We start from the raw sequence: 21,755 nt of genomic DNA, 5'->3' as shown, positions 1-21,755 counted from the left end.
TTTTCTTGGATGGATTAACATGAATTTTTTCCAGCAATCTCCTTTATTGTTTGAATAAAAAGATAACTTAGTGGGATCTAAAATAGAATCTCCAAGATACATTTGGAACACAGAGAAATACACCTTATATTGAAGCTGGTACTTACGTGACAGCTGAATATTGTGGAGTAGTTAAACTTAGGAACAACTTTTGTTTTTAATAATACATGGTAGAATGAAGATCAGAGATTTACAACCTTGGCACTACTGACATTTAGGACTGGGTAATTCTTTGTTGTGAGTGCTGGTTCTGAGTGCATTGTAGTTATGTTTGCAGCATCCTCACCCAGAGTTGTGACAAACAAAAATGTCTCTAGACATTGCCAAATGACTACTGTGAGACAACATTGCCCTTGGTCAAGAATCCCTGAATTGAACCTAACATGGAATTCCCACCTCCCTCCTTCTCAATATATTACTCTAAGCAAGGGACTTAACTTCCCTGGGCTAGTGTATCTGAAACACTGAGTAAAATGTTAGGATATCTAGTACGGTGTTCGATAGAGAGTAAGCACACAGCAAATTGCATTTTTCTTTTTCACTTCCTCTTTAAAAAAAAAAAATCCAGCAAGTTATCCTAGAATCTAGAAGTGGGTACATATACTAACAAAGCAGCTTACCTTCTAGAATCTTAGAGTGGTAAATAATGAGACTATTTTAAACTAGAAGTAAATGTAAGAAATAAACATTGGAGAAAAGAACTGTGTTTTGTCAAAAATTTTTGTTTTTAAATTTCAATTATTTAAAAAATTTACTTTAAAATTTAATTTTAAATAAAAATGATATATTTTGTAGTTTTAATTAATTTTCCTTTATCTTGTTTCCTTCGTAACAACCATATGAAATAGGGTAGGGAGAATCCCCATTTTATAATATAAGTAAGGATTTTTGAGTTAAGAGAGTCTAAGTGACTTGTCAAAGACATTAATTTAATGAGTATGCGAGGTGAATCTTGAACTAAGACTAATTGCAAATGTGGTATGTTTTGCACTTATAATAACTACTTTCTACTAGATTAAATATATATTTTGAATACAGTGCTGCATATTTATTTGAAGTATATGTTATCTTTATTTCAAGATTTTGGCTTTTATTTACTATATGTAGTCCTGTTTGAGATTTGAGAGGGATGAAGACCAATGATTTTGAAATATTTCTCTTAGCTTGTTTTAAAATTTATTTTGTATAATAAGTGTTATGAAAAAATTACACAGATATGTGAAATAGGCTTTTGCCCAAATGTACAATTCTCTGCACAAACTCATGATTGGGTTTTCTCCTTAAAAAAAAAAAAACACCTATGTTTGTAAGCCAAGACTCTACAATAAAAACATGTTCTTAATCAGGAAAAGAGCTTCCAAATCACTAGCTAAAAATCCTCCTCTCTGTCACAAGCCTGGCTTCGTGTTATAGACTTTTTTATAAGTCATCAGGGCAGCTGCTCGGCTAGCTGCCTGCTGAGCAGCCTGGCACCAAGGGATAGATGAGAGACGCACACAGTAACTATGCTATTCCCTTAGCTTTTATTGAATGCAGGTTCACTCAAAATAGAACATCAACATGCATTGATATCCTACTCACATTCTAACAATCTAAGAGAATTGTAACACACACACACAGCAATCAGTGAAATAATGAATCTGAGTCCCAGAGTCTTGTCTCAGTCTGCAGATCCAGGAGACATTATGGTAGGCAAGAGAGATGTCAGTATCTTGCAGGGAAGGGTCTCTGGACCCAGGTGAGCAGCAAAGCAGTTGAAGTCCTCACTCCAGCAGGGCAGAGCCTCTGCCGGCCAATGCCACGGGAGATCAGCATGGCATGGAGCATCACTCTGGCGTGTGGAGCTCGGCTGTCTCAGCAGTGATCTGGAGCCTGCCTTAGTTATACCTTGAAAGTGGTGTACTCCACCCTTCTGGGTCTTTTTGATAAATGTCTTGGCACCCCTGATGCAAAGTGGGGAATTTTCCCATGAGCCTATCTATGGGTGGTCCCACTCTGTAGACATGGCTATTCTGACCACATGTGCAGATATTTTAGGTATGTCTCCTTGACAGATGTGTCTGGCATGACTTAGGCAGTTTCCCTCTTGAACCAAAATGTCATGGCTGACTGATCATCTTGGTTGACATGAGTGATTCCACTTTGTTTTATATACTTTATGTTATCTTGATCAGACCAATGCCATTTTATTGGTACTGCTCTCCACACTCTCTCAAGAGAAGTCAGTTTTACTTGCATGGTAACTACTGTTAATGTTCTATTTGAATAGCCCTAACTGGTGATACTTACTTTTTTCATTTGCCATCGTGAAATACTGTGAACAGAAAAAATGGAGTCACTGTGGTCAAGTTACTAAATTATTAACTTCAAGTGAGTTAAGGCATAAGAAAATGATAGTCCTTTTTTAACTGGCTCTGGGAACTTAAGCCCTAGAACTTTTTAGTCCTGTGTCAATACTTAGATGTGCATCAGTGTGCTGCATGTTAATGCCTGGACATAGATTTTCATCAAAAAGATGTTCCATTGTCTAGAACACCAGACATCTGCTGACTACTATATTGGATCACCAATCCAGGGACTGTGAGTGTAGAACTGATCCTTCTAAAGAATGTACTTTTTACTATAAAACTATGACTTTTCTTACTCTTTTGGAACACTCTTCATACTACTTAGGTGTGTTTCTAGTAGTCTACAAACTCTAAGGCCCTTGAATAAATCTTTGTTATTTATTTCTAGTGAAAGCCTCCTGACTCTTTTTGAGTATGTTCAACAGCAGTATGAAACACTTGAAATCAGAGAACCGTCTTTTTGGAATGAAATGCAAAATATCATGGAATGACCAGATATTACATGAAAAAAAAGTAGAAGTACAGAAAATACCTTAATTCAAAACTGTACTCCTACAACTTTGAAAAAGTTATGAAGAATGGAAAATAATATGGTATTTATTTTCAAAATAAGGACAGATGGGAAAGTCTAACTAGTTCATCTAAAAACTCACTGAACCAAAAATAAGATTTTGTGTTTAACTTTTAGTTTAGTTGAAGAATTCCCTTTTGTCACAAGCCTGTGATCTATGCTACTCCTTCTGTTAGAGAGAGAAAGGCAAAAGCTCCTTAACCAAAAATCTACTTGGGAATTTTAATATAATAAAGATAAATTTGACATCTCTTAAAGTAATCTGCACAGCCACTGAATTCATCTTGAACTTCTGGAGCTGAATGGCTAGAGCTCTCTCCGAAGATTATTATTATCAAATGAAAAATAATCCAGAAAAGGCAGAGGGAAAAAGAAAGTGAAGGAAAAAGGGAGTGCAACTTCGTAACATACTGGAGTCACTGGGGAATTTTAAAAATTGTAATTCTTGGATTTTGCAAACCGGAGATTCTAAATTAATTGTCCTGGCGTGTGAACTGCTATTGAGATTTTTATAAGCATCAAAAATATTTTTAATATGAAGTCAAGGTTATGTATTTCTGGTTTTGCTGGTGAGCTGAAGGAGACATAAAATTGTTAGAAATTTGCTGAGGCTTATGAGGTTCCAACCACCTATAAGCCAACAAAATATTGAGTGTATCATTAATATTCATTAGTAAATATCCTCCAAATACATGCAATAGATCAAGAAAGGATGAAATCAAGAGCTAAATTGGTAGTATTTCACCAGTAATGTTTGTCAATGAGTTCCCATTTACAATTTACTTTGTACAGGTTTTCAATACTAACCATCTAGAAACTAACACTGGCCAGTTTTTATTCCTTTCAGAGGAAAGTGGTGAAAGAAAGAGAAGGACATTTCCTCTCTGAAGGAAATTTGAAGAGTAGAGAATTTTGAACTGCTCAAAAAACTGAATATTAAAATGTATCTGATAGCTTCAAAACACAAATTGTGATTTATTAAACATTTATCCTGCAACCTGTACTGTGCTAGAAGCCTTTCTTGTCATCATAGAACCTGCATCATTTCCATAATACTTTAGGGCCTACTTTTGTTATCACAGCTATCATTTGCACTAATATTGTATCAATAGGTATTTGAGGTGTTTCTCCAATACAATAAATTCCCTTTCAGCACCTTAAAGTTATCCAGTATTCCAACAAGATATTTAATAAAATTCTATCTACCTGTCATGAACAGCACTGACAAAAAGAGTGATAAAAAAGTTAAGAATGAATAATATTTTAACAAAGTATGCAAAGAAACACTAGTAAATTAAAAAGGCTGTCTAAAAAAATATTAATTTAGTTGTCATGACCTAAAAGGGGAATTGTGTCTAGAGCTTATACTGTTTTGGAATACTTATAAATCTGCAGAACATCAATTAGTTTGTTGAATGATTTGATTAAAATACCCATAGGAAAAAAGAATATATTCCAGGCCTGTGGTTTTCATTTAGAAGTTTGCTACAAATATTACAAAATAAATTAATGATGTATTTTATAAGTGCTTTTCTTTAGTTATATATATGGATATGGTATGTGTTTCAACCATATACAAACATATACATTACGGGTGTGTATCTGTGTGTACTGAGTCACTATGTAAAACATATTTTTTATTGTAAGTGTGGTTGAAAGATTTTAGTATAGTGGACTAAGGAAAATTATCTATTCTCCTAGGTCCATAGTTTTCTGTAAGAGTAAACTTCATTGCATTAGTATAGTAAAATCTTGACATAAAAGCAGTTTCATTCTAAATTCAATTATTCCTATAGTTTAAAAATATTAGTAATATAACTGTAAGATCACTTGGATTTATTTTCTTAAGCAGTATTATGGACATATGTAGGAATAGTAACATATTGCTTCTTTCTCTTTCTCTCTGCAGTTATTGTACTGTTTTTGGCTCTTATATTTTCTGGAAGACTTTGTGCAGACTTTGTTCATAATGGAAGCAGGGGATAGGTTCTTCTGGTAAGGCCTAGATCTTTTACTGAAATAGAATTGACATATAACATTGTATTCGTTTTATGCATATAACATAATGATTTGATATATGTATATATTGCAAATGATTACAATAAATTTAGTTGACATCTATCACCTTACATAGTTACAAAATTTTTTTCTTGTAATGAGAACTTTTAAGATGACTCTTTTAGCTCCTTAGAGCAGAGCAAGCTTCTTTCGATCTCTTTTATAAGGGCACTTATCCCTTTATGAGGGCTATGCCCTCATGACCTAATCACCTCCCAAAGGCCCCACCTTCAAATACCACTATACTGGGGTTTAGGATCTCAATATATAAATTTGTGGGGAGAACATAGACATTTAGTCTACAGCAAACTGTCATTATAATATTGAATAAAAGTGGCAGAATTAGATATTCTTGTTTTGTTTCTGACCTTAAAGAGAGAAGCATTCAGCCTTTCACTATGTTAAATATGATATGGAAGGTTTTTACTTTTCAGTCTTCCATTTATCAATTTGAGAAAGTTCCCATTTATTATTAATTTATTTTTATCATACAAAGGTAATGAATATTTTAAATTCTTTTCCTGCATCTGTTAGAAAGATCATGTGGGTTTTATCTTTAATATTGGGTTGGCCAAAAAGTATGTATGGTTTTTTCCATAAAATCAATGACACATTTTTAATTTTCACCAATAACTTTATTGATTTGGATATTTTAACTAGGTCAGCTACTTCCCACATGGTATAAAATGTTGATTGTTCTCAGTTAATGTCTTTTATTTTTAAAAGATTTTATTTATTTTTAGAGAAAGGGGAAGGGAGGAAGAGAGGGAGGGCAACATCAATGTGTGGTTGCCTCTTGTGCACCCTCAAATGGGGCATTGGCCAGCAACCTAGGTATGTGCCCTGACTGAGAATTGAACCTGCAACCCTTTGGTTTGCAGGCCAGCACTTAATCCGCTGAACCATACCAGCCAGGGCTCAAATGCTATCAGCCTCAATTGTTCTACCTGATTATGGAGCATCTCCAGCAAGAAATCTCTAGCACCAAACTTTGCAAATTGCTTTTGACATGTTTGATCAGTCACAGTACCTTCTCCATATGCTGCACAAATCTTCTTTTTGTGTTTCAGTTGCATTTTTATCTTTCTTGAAACAATAAGGTATAATACGCTGATAATGTTGCATATTTTCTTTCATCTTCAGTATTAAAGTGGCTACATAAAATTCACCAATTCTGATAAATTTCTTTTAAATGTATGCTGATATGTCAACTGTCACAATACAGTCTAACAAAATTGTTTTGAATGAAGTTAAAGACAACTAAACACTACTAGAACCATCTTACAGAAAAAGCCCAACCCAATATTGTGCATTACATAAACTGATCTTCAGATGTTAAACCAACTTTGCTTTTGTGGGATAAATTCCACTTTGTCTTAAGATATAATTCTTTTTATATTGTTGGATTTGGTTTGCTGGTATTTTGTTGAGGATTTTTCACAGTTCTTGACCAATTTTCGAAAGATATTTTGCTGAATAAAGACTACTTGGAGGTTTTCTTACATATTTTTAAAATATAGTTTCATTGTATTGTGACCTATATAATTTGCTTCTCTGCAAATTGTTTCTTTTTTCTCTGACTTCCTGCAAACTATTCTAATGAGTTTTGATTTTTAGTAGCTTGATTAAGAAATGTCTAGGTGTTACAGAGCAAAAGGGGGTTCTTTCACATGGCACCTTGGTATAAAACCCAACAACTAGTGTTGAGGAAAACAGGTCTCTATTTACAATATTCCAACTCGGGGAGAGCAGTGAGCACTTTAGCTCAGAGCCCTGTTCTCCCATTGGACACAGTACTTTTCTTGCTCCCCAAAAGGCTAGAAGCCAAAAACATGCCCAGAAATTCCCCATCCCTTATCTGTCAGCTCTCTCCTTCAGGATCTGGGGTGTGATGTCATCAGCCTCTGTATGACAGTCCTGGAAAACATGTGCCATGTTGCACTGGATTATGCATGGTTCTCTCTCTGCCTTTTCAAAGCCACATGGATATCTCTCCTTCTAACACCTCATGTTGCTCTCTTTCTACCTGCCTTGCAAACAGCGTGGAACTCTCTCTCTCTCTCTCCATAAAAATGACCGCTGCCTTATTTTTAAATCCCTGACTGCATCCTGTGACATAGTGGGCAAGGTGACCAGTTCTGTCCATTCACAGAAGCTTGCAAAGTTCCCTATAATCTTTCCTCACCATTCAATGGTAATAACCTCTCCCATTTCCTTGGGGCCTTGGAAGAACCAAAGCCATTTACATAACTAAGACACTAGCTGCCAGCCATAGATATGCAAAGGCATCTTGAAAGCTGTCCCCTTCCCCCAACTTCAGGCTCTGGGAAATTCTGGGGACCACACTCTGTAACATAGGTGTGCTTTTCATTGTATTTATATTGCTTTGAGTTTTCTGAGATTATTGCATATACAATTGTGCATATTTCATTATTTTGATAAAATTTGTTACCACCATATCTTCAAATAATTCTACCTCATGTTCCCTCTCTGCTACCTCAATTATATACATGTTAAACAATTTAATACTAAATTGAAGACATTGTACATAAAAGAAAATTGGAAACTAATATAGTTATATCTAGAAATGATAAATCCTCTTTTGTCTGGCTGTTAATGTAGATTTGTTGATGTCAACTGAAATAGAATTGCATTTGGGTTTTGTTTGTGTTATATTTATATTCAGTACACCACAGGCTTACATTTTTCTAATGGGTCCTGTAGTTACCATGTGCTTTATGTGAAATTTTGAGTGCTGGAGAGTTTGCAGCAGGTCCAGTATGTACCAACCAGCATTGGAGTTTTTCCCTGCTCTCCTGACCCACCTATATGGGGGAGTGCTATTGCTTTGTATTCATGCACAGTTCATAATGGAAGCAGGGAATAGGTCCTTTTGGTCCAGCCTCAATCTCAGGCCCTGAGTGTCTGAGCTTCAAGGGTTGAATTTTGATTGTTTTGGTGGTGGTTCTTGGGAAGGAAAGACATTCCTGCCCTTCCCTCTTTGGCAGAAGGTTTTCATTTCTACCCTTCCCTCTGGTGGAAGCCAATCCTTTGGGTGGACCACTAGACAGTATGATTTTCTGCTCCTCCCTCAATGGCAAATGGCTTTTGCTCAGGTCCTCTTTCTGTAACAGCTAATTTTTGCCCCAATCCTAGAGGTCGAACTGCTTGTGATTTACATGCTAAAAGGAAACAGCACTGGGGATAGAAGGGTGAGCAAGCAAACCTTCCTACTTCTTCAGCGGCAGCCTATCACCACCAAATGCATTCTTTATTAAGGAAAGTGCTTGTGCCCTGTCAAATGGCAATGCTTCCCCTTGTTTCTAAGATTCCTAGGGTTTCTAAACCATATGCTAGCCCTCCCTGGGCCTTTAAGAATTCATTCAAATTTCAGGTATTTTCTTCCTGTTTTTTTATGATTGCTATTGTGGTAGGCAGGTAGACAGATATGAGCAGAACAAGGAAGATGGGCCAAGTACAGAGGTCACTAGGGTGGAAAGCACGGTTACCTAGCAATGGACAAAACTGGTAAAACAAGGACATTGCCCCCAGGGTGACCTTTCCCCTCTAGCATATCACTGATCAGGTGGTTTAGATTCCATGACCTTTCATATTGCTAGTCATAAAGACCCTCTGAACTTTCCTCCTTAGAGATAACATCTAGGCTTCAGTTGTATTTCAGCTGCAGGCCCAGCAGTGAGAACAAGCAAGGGATGCCACAGCTGACCTCAGGACCAGCTGCATTTACCAATGATCCCCTGCCCACTAATCAGTAGAGACCACTGCCCTGAAAGGACATACCTGGAAAGCTGATGAATTGTCTATTGAGATCCTCCCCTGGGACCTATCCTAAAATCCCCACCCTTAAAATCCTTTCCAGTGGAAGACCCAGTGTGCTCTTCCTCCCAGGAGTGCACTTGCACTTTCCCCTCTTCCTCTCCCTCTCCCCACCCCCATCCCAGGCATGTTTTCCTTGCCTCCTTCTCTCTCCTAAGCTCCAAGGGACCTTCCTTTTGCCTCTATAAGGTGTTTCCTGAGCCCATTTCTTCTTTAGATCACTTCTTCAACCTCTGCGATTTTCTAAATAAACGTTCTCTTACAGTTGAGTCTTGGCTCTGAATTCTTTCCTAGACAGAACACAAGTACCGATTTTGGTGAACCAAGGCTTGGTCTGACCCCACAGGTTTAACACCTGGTGCTCTGCCACAGGTAAAATAGTCTGTGTGTTCCATCCTTGTTCTGAGGGCTTTGTTAGCCTCTAGAATCATTTTGCCTTGTTGCTTTGGAAATATAGCTCTCTGGTGGGCGGAAACAGTGATAGTATATTATATTACCTAGCTTTCTTTTCTTTTCAATTATTGTTGTTAGAGTGGAGCTAACATTTTACTTTGCTCCCTATTTTCTATGTAGAAGCAAAAGTCCTAGTACCATTTATTTTGAATGGAACTGTCTTTTCCCTGAGGCTTTCAGGCCATGCCTAGTCTGGTATCAAAGCACAAAATAAGAGAACCCCCCACCCCAACATTCCTACCTCCTAGGAATTGTTTCCTTTATGCGTATTAATGTCTTGAAGTGATGTGGGGATATTCTTAGTTAAGTAGGAAAGGAACATAGGAAATCTAAGGCACTCTTCCTTCTTATGTAGTGCCCATATATTTGACAAACTAGGTATCTTAGTATAGGAGAACATTTCTATTCACTGATGGACAGAGTGCTCTGTTGAGGCAAGTTCAGGCCTCAAGTCAGTGGTGGGGCCTTTGGGACCCTTATCCCAGCTCTTCAGTGATTCCACCCCCCTCCCCTGGTCTCCCAGCCCCAGCACTTTCTAACAGCACAAAAACTTGTTGAAGATCTGGATTGTTTTGGTGACACAATGTCTAATCCATGGGATGGAAGATAGTTTCAATTTTCCTGGAAAGTCATCATCTCCACCTACAAGGCCTGAATAACTTATACTTTGTCTAAGAAAAGAAAACCAATAAGAAGTTACATTTTTTGTAAACAACACATACATTTCATGTCCTGTAACTATTCTGCTATGTTCTTTCTTTTTAATTAAGACTTTTGCACCTGGGAACATAAATCACACCTGGGTCCTATTCCTTTTTTAGGGAGGAAAATAATAATTCTTTCTGTTCTTGGCTAGAGATGGAGTTTCTAGGACAATAATTTTGATGTATGAAACACTTAGGAACGTTTGTTGGAACACTGTTTTATGAACTTTGCTGGTTTCAACATATTTCTGGTTGTCTCTAGTGAGATTATTCAATTCGAAAAAACAATAATTTTGGGGGTAGTTGGGGGACAGTTCCACTGTCCCATCATTGATTGCACGTTTCTCTTCCCTTGTTTCCTAACGAGAGGACTTCCATTAGTTTGAGTTACACTGATGCTTCCTGTGTTAGCAATGATCAGAATCTAATAGACCTGGCTTCTTTTTTGTCTCCTCCTTTCCCATTTGCAAGCCTTGAAGTTTTCTCAGGGCAACTGTCAACGTTCTGGCAGGGACGTTTGCCTCCAGCCCAAGAACGAGCGTTCCGTCTGGAGACCTGGGCTGCAGGAGCCCATTGCTGACGTCCAGGCCCGCGGGCTGGTCAGTTGCAGGCGGCAGAGCAGGGCGCCCATAGCGTGGGCCACGCCCCAGCCTCCCCCGGCGACCCGCTGCCACGCCTGAAGCCGCGGTGGAAGTGAAGCCGCGGGCCATGCGGGCTCAGCCTGCGGAGAGCACAGAGCACAAGGAGGCCAGGAAGGCCAGGACAAAATCGATTTCAACTTCCCTGGTCAAGTTCCACAATCAGAAAAAGAAAAGAAAAAAGACTGGGACCATACCCGCCATTATGAAGAAGCCAGGAGAACAGAATGAAAATCTGGAGGGTCCCTGCAGCTTGGGTTGTATAGTTATTGCCAGCTGTCAGCGTTTTAATAACATCCACTGCTTTCTGATTTTCTTCTGCATCCTGCTGGTCTCTCAAGGTGAGCCTCTCGGGGAGGGGTGGGGGATGTGCAGGAGGAGGAGGAGGCAGGAGAGGGACCAGGTGTCCAGCTTGAAGCAACTGTCCTCTCTAACGTTCTCGAGGTATGACTAGGAACAAAGCTGGTTAAACGGGTTGTCACCTGTCATCAAACACTTTATTGCCATAATTACTCCTCACAGTGTGGGTGATAGGGGTCTGGCCTTCAGAGAGCCACCTGGAGGGAGTAGTATTGAGTCATTAGTGTTTTTTGGTCACCAATATCGAGATGCTCAGGGTTGAATCACTTGGGGGATTAAAGTTGAAAACAATATCTGGGACCACCAGGTTGTTTCTGCTTCAGCCCACAATTTTGAGACACACTGGCCAAGCCATTGTCTGCCTGGATCTTGTTTCATCATGTGTGAATTGAGGAGGTATAGTTGGAACCTCAATCAATCTATATAAGAGAACCCAGGCTCAAGAGTGTTTATCTTTTCCCACAGTTTGCAGAAGAATATGAATTTGAATGCTTTCAGAGGGTCATGCATTCCCTTCTTGGCAAGGCCCTCACCACTCATTACACTGAGACTCTTTATCACTAGCCTGTGTACACTAATTGCACTGGAGTTTGCCAAACATGAACTCTTTTTTTGCTTTGAAATGCTATGTCTAAAGTGCAATAAAAAAGGACCAAGTGTGACTAGAATCACACCAGAGGAGCAAATAAATAGTCATCAATTTATTTTTCTTTAGATCATCAAGGAAATTTCTCTGAGGAAGAGGCATTTGAATTTTGCCTTGATAAATAGGTACAGATCTGATGGCTGGGGAGATAGTTAAGGAATATTTATTGAATAAGGAAACAAATGAATGAATGAATGGGATGTTTTAATAAATACTCAGATACAGGAAAGACTTTTTTTCAGAATGGTGAATAACAGGATTGTCTGGATGATGGTTTTACTTAAGAACCAAAAAGGGTAGTTATATTTATTTTATTTATTGTTCTCCCCCAACCCTGGCCTGGACCCAGTATAGTGACTGAGGCAGAAAAGAGACTCAATAAATATGTATTGAATAGGTAGGTAAATAAAACAGGAAAAGACAAGTTGTGCCCACATTATGAAGGTGTTTAAATACCAGATGGATAATTTTGAAGGACACTAGGTGTTTACTTCCCACTAATGTCCTGGGTGATGAGTAAGGTGCTTTGTAGGTGTTTTCTTACTTAACATAGCCTCGTTATTAGGTGGGTAATGAGAAGCCATTAAAGGTTTTTGAACAAATGGTTGACAGTGATTGGTTTTAGTTTCACTACTTATTAACTGGCTACATACAGGTCTCAGAGAAGGAAAACTCTGATTCCAAAAAACCTCCGCTGCCTTGCGGCATACCTCTTCAGGGGAAAGGCTAAGGGAGTAAACCCCGACAGAAAATCCGGAGCCGGAGTCCCTAAGGCGGTTTGACGTTGTAGTCAACACCGGCAACTCCTGCGGTGCACCTGAAGCCAAGCTGTATTGACTCTGTCTTTCCCTTGGATCCTTCAGCTGCGAAGAGAGGGGGGGTCTGCTGCATGGGCAACAGCAGACCCTCCATATCACCCTGCCCAGGCTCTGTAGCTTCAGCTCCACTGGAGAGGACACTCCAGCGTCATCGCAAGATGTCGATTCAACACGGGAGGAGACACTGTGTCACTCCCGAGTCGGACTGCACAGCCATTCTCGGCGGTGCAGATAGACTCTTAAGAAGCTACACCATCGGCTCTCGAGACGGACGGCTGCCGACGACGACATACAGGTCATTATCTCAGTTTAAGGATAATATTGAGTCTCCATTCATAAAAATGATATACCTCTTCATTTACATATTTATCAGTTGATATATTTATTATTACCTTATAAACAAATTTGAAATGATTTCAAACACATGGAAAGGATGCAAAGAATTCCTGAGTCCCCTTCACCCATATTCTCTAGTTGTTCACATTTATCATATTTGTTCCTTCACCTTTTCTTTCCCTATACATACAGATTTTTTCAGATATGGTGCCCCAGTATTGCTAATACTCCAGTGTGCATCTTCCCCAAATGAGGACATGCTTCTGTATAACCACTTTTCACCCTCCAGTCAGGGCTCACGCACACTACCATCAGACATTGAATTGATGACCCCACTCAGATGTGTCCAACTGTCTCAATAGTGTCTCCTTTTCCTTTCTGGCCCAAAGTTCTATCCAGGAACACATGTTTCATTTAGTTGTTATATTTTAGACAACTTATTTAATCTGCAACACTTACTCCTCATCCCTCACCACCTCTTCCTTGTGTCTTATTTTCATGCAAGACTTCAAGTATGTGTGTTTTTCATTCCCTATATTGAACTTCAACATGGATATGTTTGATATTTCCTTATAAGACTCAGGACATGCTTTCATGCCTGCCTTTCTGCCTCTCCCGTTCCTTTATCCTTTTAATTTGTGGTTTGCTTCGCTTTCTTTTTTAACCTGTGTCTTTTTTGATGAAAAAGTGTTCCATTTTTAAATTAAACATTTTGAAAAATGTATTGATGAGAGAAAGAGAGAGATTTGTTGTTTCACTTATTGATGAATTCATTGGTTGATTCTTGAATGTGCCCTGACCTAGGTCAGAACCAAAACCTTGGTGTTTCTGCATCAGGATGACACTCTAACCAAAGGAGCCACCCAGCTAGGGCAGTGTTCAGTTCTGTTGAAATCCAATTTGTTAATTTTTAATGGTTTATTCTTTTTGGTTTACATCAAAAAAGAATTGCCTAAATTGAGGTCATGAAGATTTTTTGCTTTGCTCTCTTTTAGAAATTGTATGGTTTCCTCTGACCAGTGTGGCCCAGTGGATTGGGCATTGTCCCACAAAGCAGAAAGGTCACTGGTTACACACACGATCATGTCATCTGTGCATCAGCAGTTTTACTTCTTCTCAATCTGTGTGCTTTTTCTTTTTCTTGTTTTGCTCCAGTGGTTATAACCTCCAGTAAAATGTTGAGGAGAAATTCAAAAAGAGAAGTTCATTTATTTATACTGATTTTAGGTAAAAATTATTTAGCCTTTCACAATTAAATATGTTAACTAATTTTTTTTTTGTAAATACTCTTTATCAGTTTGTAGATGTTCCCTTTTATTCTAAGTTGGTTGAGAATCTTTATCATGAATTGGTGTTGAATTTTATCGTGTTTTTTTTTTTTTCTGTGTCTCCTGAGACCATTATATGGTTTTTCTTATTTATCCTATTAATATTATATATTACATTCTTTCATTGTTGGATATTTAACCAACCTTACTATTCAGGGGTAGACCCTTATTACTGAATTATTATTATTTTATATGTTGCTGGGTTCAATTCACCAAAGTTTTGTGTGCTCTTTTCAACAAGGCCTGGATTTTAGCCCTTGAGTCCTTTACCTCAGCCCTAGAGGGAGCGGCTGTGCCTTATACTGTCTATTTCTATGTTCCTTAGCATTCTCTTTACTTCTTACTAGTTAATTCCTCATTAGTTTCATTTTATGTTATAGTTAATAATTCTTTATATTAAACTGTTCTTGTTCAAATTACTGTATAGTTTCTCTCTCCTGATTGTATCCAGACTATTCTGGAATTGGTATGAGGAATAGTCCCAGGAGATATACCCATAAATATGGGATTTTAGGATTGGTTTTATTATGCCTTTAATCTTGAGTGAAGAGCTGAGCTCTCTGACAATGGGAAATGGATCCTTTTTGTTCAATCCCCCCACACCCTACCCTTCCCTGCCCTTAGCTGTCAACCTACTCTCTATCTATGGTCTGTCTCTGTTTTGCTTCTTAGTTCAGTTTGTTCATAAGAGTCTACATATGAGTGAAATATATGGTATTTATCTTTCTCTGACTGGCTTATTTAACTTAGAATAATGTTCTCCAGGTCTATCCATACTGTCACAAACAGTGAATTTTTCTCCTTTTTAATGGCCAAGTAGTATTCCATTGTGTAAATGTCCCACAGTTCTTTTATCCACTCATATACTGATGGACCCTTTGGCTGCTTCTATATCTTGGCAATTGAAATAATGCTGCAATAAACATAGGGATGCTTACAGTCTTTCAAATTAGTGTTTTGTGTTCCTTTGGATATATTCCCAGAAGCGGGATTGCTAGGTCAAAAAGCAGATCCATTTTTGATTTTTTGAGATACAGTATTCCCTCATTTATCGCAGGTATTACATTCTAGACCCCCGTGCAAAGTAGGAACCTTACATTTATTCTACACTCTTAAACCTATGTAACTTTAACAACATACATATACAGTACCACAAAATCCTGCAATATAGCAAAAAATCTGCAGTAAATAATTAAATATAATATTTTTAAAAATCCTGCATTACAGTGAGGCCACGATAAGTGAACTGTGATATAGAGAGGGACTATTGTATCTTCAAACTGCTTTACACAGTAGCTGCACCTGTCTACATTGCCACCAACAGTGCAAAAGAGTTTCCCTTTCTCCACATTCCCACCAGCATTTGTTCTTTGTTGATTTATTGATGATAGCCATTCTGACAGGTTTGAGATGGTATCTCATTGTAGTTTTAATATGCATCTCTCTGATGATTAGTGATGTTGAGCATCTTTTCATATGTCTGTTGGCTATCTGTATGTCCTTTTTGGAGAGAAAGTATATATAGGATTTTATCAAAAAGAATTTTCTGCATTCTGATGTTCATGTTGTTTTTGTCCTTCATTATCTTAATATAGTGAATTACATTGATTTATTTTCATTTATTAGAATTAAATTAATAAGGCCTATGACTTTTCACATTTATCTTTGGCAAAAAATTTAAAATAATAATAAATAAAGACAACTTATTTGAAAAGTTTTTAAAAATATTCATCAAAGAAAGATTCTATGAATGATTTTTGGCTGATATATTTCAGTACAAAACAGAATGAAACATGATTTAGTAGTGTTTTCTTAGATACATATTTGTAGAAAATTTTTTCCAAATAGAATATTATAATCTACAGTGAAGAGTCATTTGGAGGCCTTAATAAGCTTCAAGTTTATTAACTCTTATATTGGAGATCCATAAGACCTTACTCAGACTGAATGATTCAATGGAAGGGCTGAGGGCTCAGAGAAAGATGTTATACAGTATTCCCTCACTTATTGCGAGTATTATGTTCCAGCCCCACCCACGAAGTAGGAACCTTAAATTTATTCTACACTCTTAAACCTATGTAACTTTAACAACATACATATACAGTACCGCAAAACCCCGCGATATAGTGAAAAATCCGAGATAAATAATTAAATATAATATTTTTAAAAATCCCGCGATATAGGGAGGCTGCGATAAGTGAACCGCAATATAGCAAGGCACTACTGTATTCATGTTCTAATTTATTAAAGTGAAACGATGTAGATTAAAATCAGCAAAGGGAAAAGGCACATGGGATAAAGTCTAAAAGAAACCAAGCCTAAGCTTTCATGTGTCCTTTCCCAGTGGGGACAAATGGCATGCTTGATTTTTCCAGCAAGAATGTGTAATAACACGCGCAAAGAATTTCCAACCAAGGAAGTACCCATGAGGCTCATGTCCAAGATTTTTTGAGGGAGGGTCAGTCATGTAAGATGCAGCATCTGTATGACTGACTTTTGTTACTTAGACACCATTATCACCCCCCCCACACCAAACAAGGTGTTCACCATAAATATATTGTTAGCATAAGCTAATCAAACCGGTACAGCCTCAGGCATACAACAATAGATATTCACCTTAAATCACCTTGTTAGTATAAACTGTCCGATTCTAATGGTACTGAGTGGCCCAAGGCTTCAGGCGTATAAAAACGCTCTTCTCAGGCAGAATATCCCATGGCTCAGAGTCATCTTCCAGCAGTCAAACAAAGATCAGTCTTGAAGACAGGTTTTTTTCTGAGCAACCACACTTGCCGAGTCAACCTTTGCTGCAAAACTATAAAAAGCAACGTCAGTGAATTACAGATAATTTCATAAGAACCTTAGAAGTAAGGTCATATCAAAAATATATTCTTCAGGAAAATATTATAACATTTTATTAGAGATAAATACGACTAAGAAATTGGTTCAAGTATGTATCAAATAATATTTCCTATAAAATACTATGAGATATAAATACAAAGATGTTTGAAAATTTTTTGACTAAACCTTTAGTTTCACCAGTGTAATAAAACTAATTTGTCTATAAATTACAAAAATCATATATTTTTTGATATAGTACTTCATACCAATCATTGAACCAGGAAAAAACAAACAAACTACCCCTCAAAGATAGGAATCTGGATTGGTTATCTGACCTAGTTGGACTCGAAAGCAGCAAAAACAACAGTATTTGTGCCTGTGGAAAATGGCACATGGGAAGTCAATGGCATACATTGACAAAGAGTTATTTAAAATGTTGCCTGAGATAAAATTCTTACTGAAAGCAAGGCTTTGGGAGACCAACAGCTTCTGCAGTTAACTGCAGTGGAACATTAGACTACAAAGATTCTGGGGTTGATGGACTGACTCCTTCTGACTGCACTGGAAAGTTTACAGAAAGAAAATGAGTTTAGGGCATAATTAGAAAATGTGTGAGCTTCTTTGATGGTTGTAAGAGAACCTAATCACTTTTAGCCACATACTACATATTTTGAATAGTACCAACCCTAATTCATGGTTGTAGAGTTACAACGCAAGTTGAATTCATGGGTTCACAAGATCACTTATGTGCGAGTTGGGGCACTGATTGGAGAGAAATGGACCCTGAGAATTGGGATAAAGGCATTTGGGTGGAATTCAATGAATCTGAGGACTGTCAGTCCTGAAATCCCAAATCTCCTTTCTCAATAGGAGCAACTATTCCTCTTCTAACTGAAGAAAAAGCAAGTCCCTGCTTGAAGACACTGAATTTATCTCACCTAAGTTAAGGGAGCTCTGATTGCCCTCATGGCTCACCCCACCACCCCTTATTGCTGCCAGGCTCCATCTAGAATCAGATCTCAGCCTTCCCAGAATGATTAACATGAAGTCCACCTGGGAGATGATGTCTTATAAACATCCAAAATTTGCCTGCCACTTCTGTGATGTCTCTAGGGACCAATTGGTTCAGATTGTGCAGGGCTACCTCTTCTAACATACAGGAAAAGGTTCTTCATTTGTACCATTCACTACTAAGAATGAAACATAATCTTTTGTACCTATGATTTTTGAAGGTCAATTATGCTATTGTAACATTATAGTCCCACTCGCAAGTGTTCCTGAAAAATAGAGCATAGAGGAAATCCTCCCAGTGGGCAGGACATTAAGCAGTACAATTTGATTGTCTGTATTTCCTAGATACTATACTGGCATTGCCTAATAGTGACTAGGTGGGCCAGGTAAGTGGTATCTCTGAATGGGCAGAATTACCCTAAGCAAATGTTCACCAAAGAAATCCATTGCAGAGGAAGCTCTCAGTAATGAGGTACATAGATAACGATGCCATGAGTATTAGACAGCCTCTTTTCCCAGCCATTGTATGTTTTGTTCCAGGGACCATGTTCAGTTGCATCAAGAATGAAATTTCTATAGGAGCTGAATGCATGGATTTATCTTTACTGCAGCTGATTTGGCTATTGCACTAGTGAGTGCCTGACTTGCCAACCAGAAAAAGTCAACACAATCCAGGAAATGACACCATTCCTTGATGAAATTAACCAGCTCCCAGGATACAAGTTGATTACATCATCTGCTTTTATTATGGAGAAGGAAATAATTTCTTCTCACTGAAACAGATATTTGTTTTGGATATGGATTCTCTTATCATCACATTTCTGCCAAAACAACCATGCTTGGATTTAATGAATGCCTTATACACCATCATGATCATCTTATTTATCATCACATTGCTTTTAATGAAGAAATTCATTTTATATCAAAAAAAGTACACTCAGTTCATGATCATGGAATTCACTAATCTTACTAAATATCTCAGTAATCAGAAACTCTTGGTCTTATAGATAATTATAATGTCTTACTGAAGACACAGATAGGGCTTCAGCTAGGAGAGAACAATAAAAAAGTTTGAGGTGTTGTCCTAGGAGTTGAAGTGTATGCTTTTTAATAATGTGTATATGTTATGTGAGATTGAGAGATAGAAGAGGGAGTGAATAGGGAAGAAGGAGGTTATAAATATCAACTCTGTCTCATAACCATTTAGAGAAATAAAAGCTGTAGGAACTATGCATTTTTTTCATTTTTGTTTTTTTATGTATACACATACATGAATATGTACATTTATGTGTATATTCCAATTTTTTATTTTTTTACCTCCCTTCTCCTTATTATGTTCTAAGAGAGTATCGTGGGCTGTAACTTTACAATTTCACCTCTAGGTTACAGACTATTCCTGAATTAGAAGAGGAATTAATACCTCGGCCCCAGAGATGGGCACTGTTACTGACAGGACATTTTTTGCCTTGGCCATTATCCTTCTTGGCCACATCTAAAATGAAAGTTGTTAAAAAAATGAATAAATAAAATAAAAGAGAGTTGAAAAAAATTATTCTCTTGGACGCAGCAAATGTTTTATATCTTGTTTCCTGCTGCTCTTGGTCTGTTAAATTGTTGTGGTTCTAAGTTGGATTTATGGTGTCTTGCAATACAATTCCCTCACAAATTTTGTTAGGCCTATATGTTTGCTTAATTATTTATTTATATCTTTTATACCTTTGCAATTGAGTTTTAATGTTAAAGAAAATCAATTCCCGTTTATGACTGAACTAGAAGAAGGATTAGCATTACCTTGATATGGATATGGTGACTGATGGGACTGTGTATCTCCCTTTTTTAGGGAAAGACTAAGAAGTCCTTTGTAAGAATAAATGAAACATGTTAGGAAGAGGCATGATGTCGTTGCTATTAATCTGGTATGGAAGTTTAAATATGTATTCTGAGCAGTCTAAAAGATGAACTTTGCAAGTTGTCTGTTGGCCATAAACTCCATTGTTCCCCTTCTGGATTCATTCCCATTTACAAGGAGACTGGCAGCCTGTAAACTACATTTTCCAGATTTTCTCAACAGCTGACTTCACCTAGGTGTTACCAGTGAGAAACTGTGGTAGTAGATTTGAAAAAAGGAACACAGGGAAACCTTTTTGTTGTTATTTTCTTCTCCCTGTTTCTGGTGATATTTTTGGCAGCAGCAGTAATCTTGTGGTTGTGAAGTTTCCAGGATTTAGGGTCAGTAATCAATGCAGCTCCATCAGCAGCAACAGTGAGTGATTCAGCAATGCAGTGCTCAGGGGCTCTGGCTCTGGCAACTGGAATTGCAGCAGGAGCAGCAGGTGATTGTGAGCTAGCTCTCTCTGCATTAGCAGGAGTGTAGATCCTGGCTCTCTGCAGAGGAGGTAGTGAAGGGAGGTCCAGCAGCTGCAGCCCTTGCAGCTGCTTATGCTCCAGCAACTTCGTAGCATAAGATCATGAGTTTTGATTAGAACTACTTTCCCTTTCCGTTCTAACGAATGTGTTACTTTGTAACCAACCTTTATGTCAATTTCTCCCCCACCCCAACATTTAGTATGATTATTTTTCCCCAGCTGGATGTGGAGTGAACGTTTATGTAATGTTCAAGAACATGACAAATAATATTCTGTATTGCCCACGGATATATACACGGTGAAAAAAGTGTTAACAAGGCTAGGAATGGTGAACTTCAAGTATAGGATACAGGTTATGGACGGAGAAAGAAGAATGTGTGTGGGGAGTACATGGTGGACTTCAGCTATTTTTTTGACTGTTTTGTTAACATTTTATTGTCTGTTCTGGATGGTAGATATTAGATTGTTATTTATTCATTTTTACTCATATAATTGAAATATAATACATCAAAATAAATATTAATAGAGATGATAAAAAGATAATCTTTAGTAAGTTACTCATGAATATAGTATTTAAAAATAGCTATTTACAATTATGCCATTTGCAAATATTTCATACAGGTTAAGGCCTATTAGTGTTTTTAAAAAGGAATCATTTTGTACTTATAAATCTTAAACATTCAGAATAATATGAAATAAGCTTAAATCACTGTAAATTAAGTTTTGCTTTGTAATGATTATAATGGTGATATATTTTGTCTCTTAAAATGCATGTTATTGCTTTCTTTTTTCTTTTCATATTTTAGGTATTGTGTTTGGTCTTGTAGATGTGAGTATCAGCACACTTCAGAGGGACAATCGTCTGAGATCCACTGAAAGTATGGTGTTGTCACTGACTTACGATATTTCATCTTGCCTGGTAGTAGTGTTTATATCATACTATGGAGGAAAAGGAAACATACTAAAATGGATTACAGTTTCCTCCTTTTTAATAGGATTTGGATCACTTTTATTTGCTTTTCCTTACTACAGTAGTGAAAATTATCAGTTGAGTGTAGAAACTGAAGGTAAGATTTAAATGATTCTGTCATACTTCATATAATTATTCATTTAAATCCTTGTTTCTAGGAACTTAAAATAGACTATAATACTTGTATGTCTGTACATCCATCCATCTGTATATGACCAAGTTTGTTAAACTAAATAATTGTAGCTCCCTAGTAATGTATATCTATTCTCTTAACTTCTCATGATCATATACCCTATACAGATGGGCCTAAGACAAAGAAAGAGTATTTGGTGATAACTATTTTGTGAAATTGTTTTTCTTTTGTTAATTTCTGTATTTAAGTATCTTGAGAGCTTCAGTAGTTCTTCATGTCTTCTACAGTATGCTTTAAT

General features: G+C 37.3%; 1 protein-coding gene across 1 annotated transcript in view; it reads left to right on the top strand.

Moving 5' to 3' along the window:
* The first annotated feature begins 10,718 nt into the window (after positions 1–10,718).
* The window catches only part of SLCO6A1 (solute carrier organic anion transporter family member 6A1), a 100,667-nt gene continuing 89,630 nt past the window's right edge, over positions 10,719–21,755 (top strand). The window contains exons 1-2 of the mRNA XM_090279323.1: positions 10,719–10,989; positions 21,161–21,421. Coding sequence (XP_090135449.1) covers positions 10,719–10,989; positions 21,161–21,421 — 532 coding nt within the window. The remainder of the gene's footprint in view (positions 10,990–21,160; positions 21,422–21,755) is intronic.

This window comes from Furipterus horrens, unplaced genomic scaffold (assembly GCF_987537825.1).
Source record: "Furipterus horrens unplaced genomic scaffold, mFurHor1.1.pri manual_scaffold_5, whole genome shotgun sequence".
In the NCBI taxonomy this organism is placed as follows: Eukaryota; Metazoa; Chordata; class Mammalia; order Chiroptera; family Furipteridae; genus Furipterus; species Furipterus horrens.
The sequence above is the reverse complement of the archived record's forward strand: the minus strand, read 5'-3'. Positions and strand labels throughout refer to the sequence as shown.